This window comes from Limulus polyphemus, unplaced genomic scaffold, assembly GCF_000517525.1.
Source record: "Limulus polyphemus unplaced genomic scaffold, Limulus_polyphemus-2.1.2 Scaffold3908, whole genome shotgun sequence".
Lineage (NCBI taxonomy): Eukaryota > Metazoa > Arthropoda > Merostomata > Xiphosura > Limulidae > Limulus > Limulus polyphemus.
In genome coordinates this window covers 93,093-95,703 of record NW_013669518.1, presented here as the reverse complement: position 1 = coordinate 95,703, position 2,611 = coordinate 93,093, and the positions used below count along the sequence as shown (strand labels likewise).

At 30.2% G+C, this 2,611-nt stretch overlaps 1 protein-coding gene across 1 annotated transcript in view; it reads left to right on the top strand.

The window, feature by feature from the left end:
- Nucleotides 1-2,611, top strand: part of LOC106470255 (voltage-dependent calcium channel type D subunit alpha-1-like) — a gene marked incomplete at its 5' end in the record, with an annotated part of 67,499 nt that overhangs the window by 7,673 nt on the left and 57,215 nt on the right. The window contains one exon of the mRNA XM_022398852.1: nucleotides 2,061-2,207. Coding sequence (XP_022254560.1) covers nucleotides 2,061-2,207 — 147 coding nt within the window. The remainder of the gene's footprint in view (nucleotides 1-2,060; nucleotides 2,208-2,611) is intronic.

Here is a 2,611-nt window from a genome sequence, read left to right as displayed (position 1 = left end):
GAAAGGACTTGTATCGCTGAAGTTCCTCAGAAAGAATTTCCACCGGAAATTAACAAACAAGCAGATACGTAACAATATTAATTTCTCCACCTGTTTTTGCTAATATACAGAAGAGGTATGCATTTCGATGATGGGTTTCATATTTGTATTTTAAGAATGTATGGTAAACAAAGTCGGCAGCTGTAAGATTATCACAGACAAAAGGGAGTACAAGGTTTTTTCAGTAGTTATATTTTCAAGAACTGTATAAATCATACTTATAGGAGTAGATTTCTTTCAGCAATTTTCAGTTGAAAAATGAACACAGAAGAAAGCCTGGCCCATATATCCTTTGTACGCCTACCCGTTTTCTTTATGTGCAATCACTCTTACATTTTTTTTGTCTATAAGGAACTTGCCTATAATGAATATTTAAGGATTTATTTAATTTTTTTTTCACATTTGATCAGTATTTCCAATTCACAGCAGTAAATTCTTGTCTCATTTCTTCAAAATTTTCTTTTTTGAAATTTAAAACCAAAATGTTCTACTTTGTTTAAAAAACAATAACAAACAAATCTGTTTTTAAAAATGAGTGTATTGCTTGAGTTAAAAATCAACGTTTACTTCTATGTTTAAATTTCAGGCGTGTTTTACTTTTAAAAACAATGTATTGTTATGTATCTGCTTGTTTGTTAATTTCCGGTAGAAATTATTCCGAGGAACTTCAGCGATACAAGTATTTTCTTAATTAAACCAGTTTATTCTTTCTCGATACAAACTTTTAGTACACAGTAATTTCACAGTCAGTACGTTTCTCGTCACTTTAAACTTAACAATTTGTATAATATACGCTATAAATCACAGCGATTCACAGTCTCGATAAGTTCACTCTCTACGAGTGTAAAACACACACTAGCTCGATACAGAATCGTAAATTATCCGAAACTCACCGTGACTACTGTTCACTTTATCATACATTAAATCCCACTAGGTTTTCTCACCAGACTTGTATACTAACAAAGAGGATTCTCCAAAATTCGCGGAGTTCCCCGATAATTCGAGAAATTCAGTCACGCATGCGCCAGCAGCGTCATGTAACTTCCGCTGTCGTAACAGTATTCTGCTCTCTTTAAATAAGAAGTGGTTCTTATCTTTTTAACAAAAAAGTGTACTACTCATTTTTATAAACTATATTTACAAAAAGATCTACTGTCTGTATGAAAAAAAATTTACTTCGCTGTTTAAAAAACAGGGCGTACTGCTTTAAAAACAAAGTGTTCTACTTTTGTTAAAAAAATAAGATGTACTACTCATTTTAAACATAACATTAGCAATCTCTGTTTATAAACAACCAGCTCTGATTTTTTTATAAAACAATATATGCTGCTGCTCTCTTTCAAAACAAGATATACTGTTTTTTTCAAAAATCAATAGGTACTGCTATGTTTAGAAATTGGAGTGTACTGATTTCTTTAAGAAAACAAGGAGTACCATACTGTTTAAAAACAGGGTGTAACGTACTGTACTGTTTAAAAACAAAGTGTATTATACTGTTTAAAAAAGAAGGTGTACTGTAGTGTTGGAAAACAAGGCCTGATGTACTTTAAAAATCATAGTGTGCTGTACTGTTAGAAAACAATATGTACTGCGCTGTTTAAAAACATTATTTTCTGTACTGTTTAAAAACAAGGTGTACTGTACTGTTTGACAACAAGGTGTACTGCACTGTTTAAAAAACAAGGTGTACTGTACCGTTTAAAAACAATATGTAATATATTGTTTATAAAATAGGGTGTACTGTTCTACTTAAAAAACAAGGTGTACGGTATTGTTTATAAAATAAGGTGTACTGTTCTGTTTAAAAACAAGGTGTACTACTTCTTAGTTATTTAATTTTCTTTTGTATTTCTTGGTATAATATATTAAAGTAATGGTAAACTGGTAAAAAAACATAACATCATTTCAAACTTCGTAATTAGGAACAGAAAGTAGTTCCTTTTTAATTCAACTTTCACCATGTAATCTGAAACCAAAATATAAAACTATTCAGTTAGTTAAAGAATTATTCTAACTTTCAGAGGAGAATTTGTCATATTTCAAGGCGGGGACGTTAGGAGCCCTGTAGTGGAGGAAAGACAGTGGACAAAATACAAATTTCACTTTGATGATGTAGCCCAAGGCATGCTCAGTCTATGTACAGTGTCTACATTTGAAGGCTGGCCATTGTAAGTTATGAATTGATTCTATTAAAAATTTAATAATGTTTGTATAGATACAATACTTTAAATATCAAACAATTAAACAACTGCTCTACTTTGTCTGAATGGTTATGTTTTATTGGTGTCTTTCTCGATTAGATTTATTAATATTCTAATAAACACTTTCTGGTGTATATTGGTATCTTCAATGATGATGAAACTTGTTTATATATCATTTTACACCATATATCTGTATATCTATATAGTCCTTCTACATCATATATCTGTATATCTATATAGAGTCCTTCTACATCATATATCTGTATATCTATATAGAGTCCTTCTACATCATATATCTGTATATCTATATAAAGTATTTCTACATCATATATCTGTATATCTATATAAAGTATTTCTACATAATATATCTG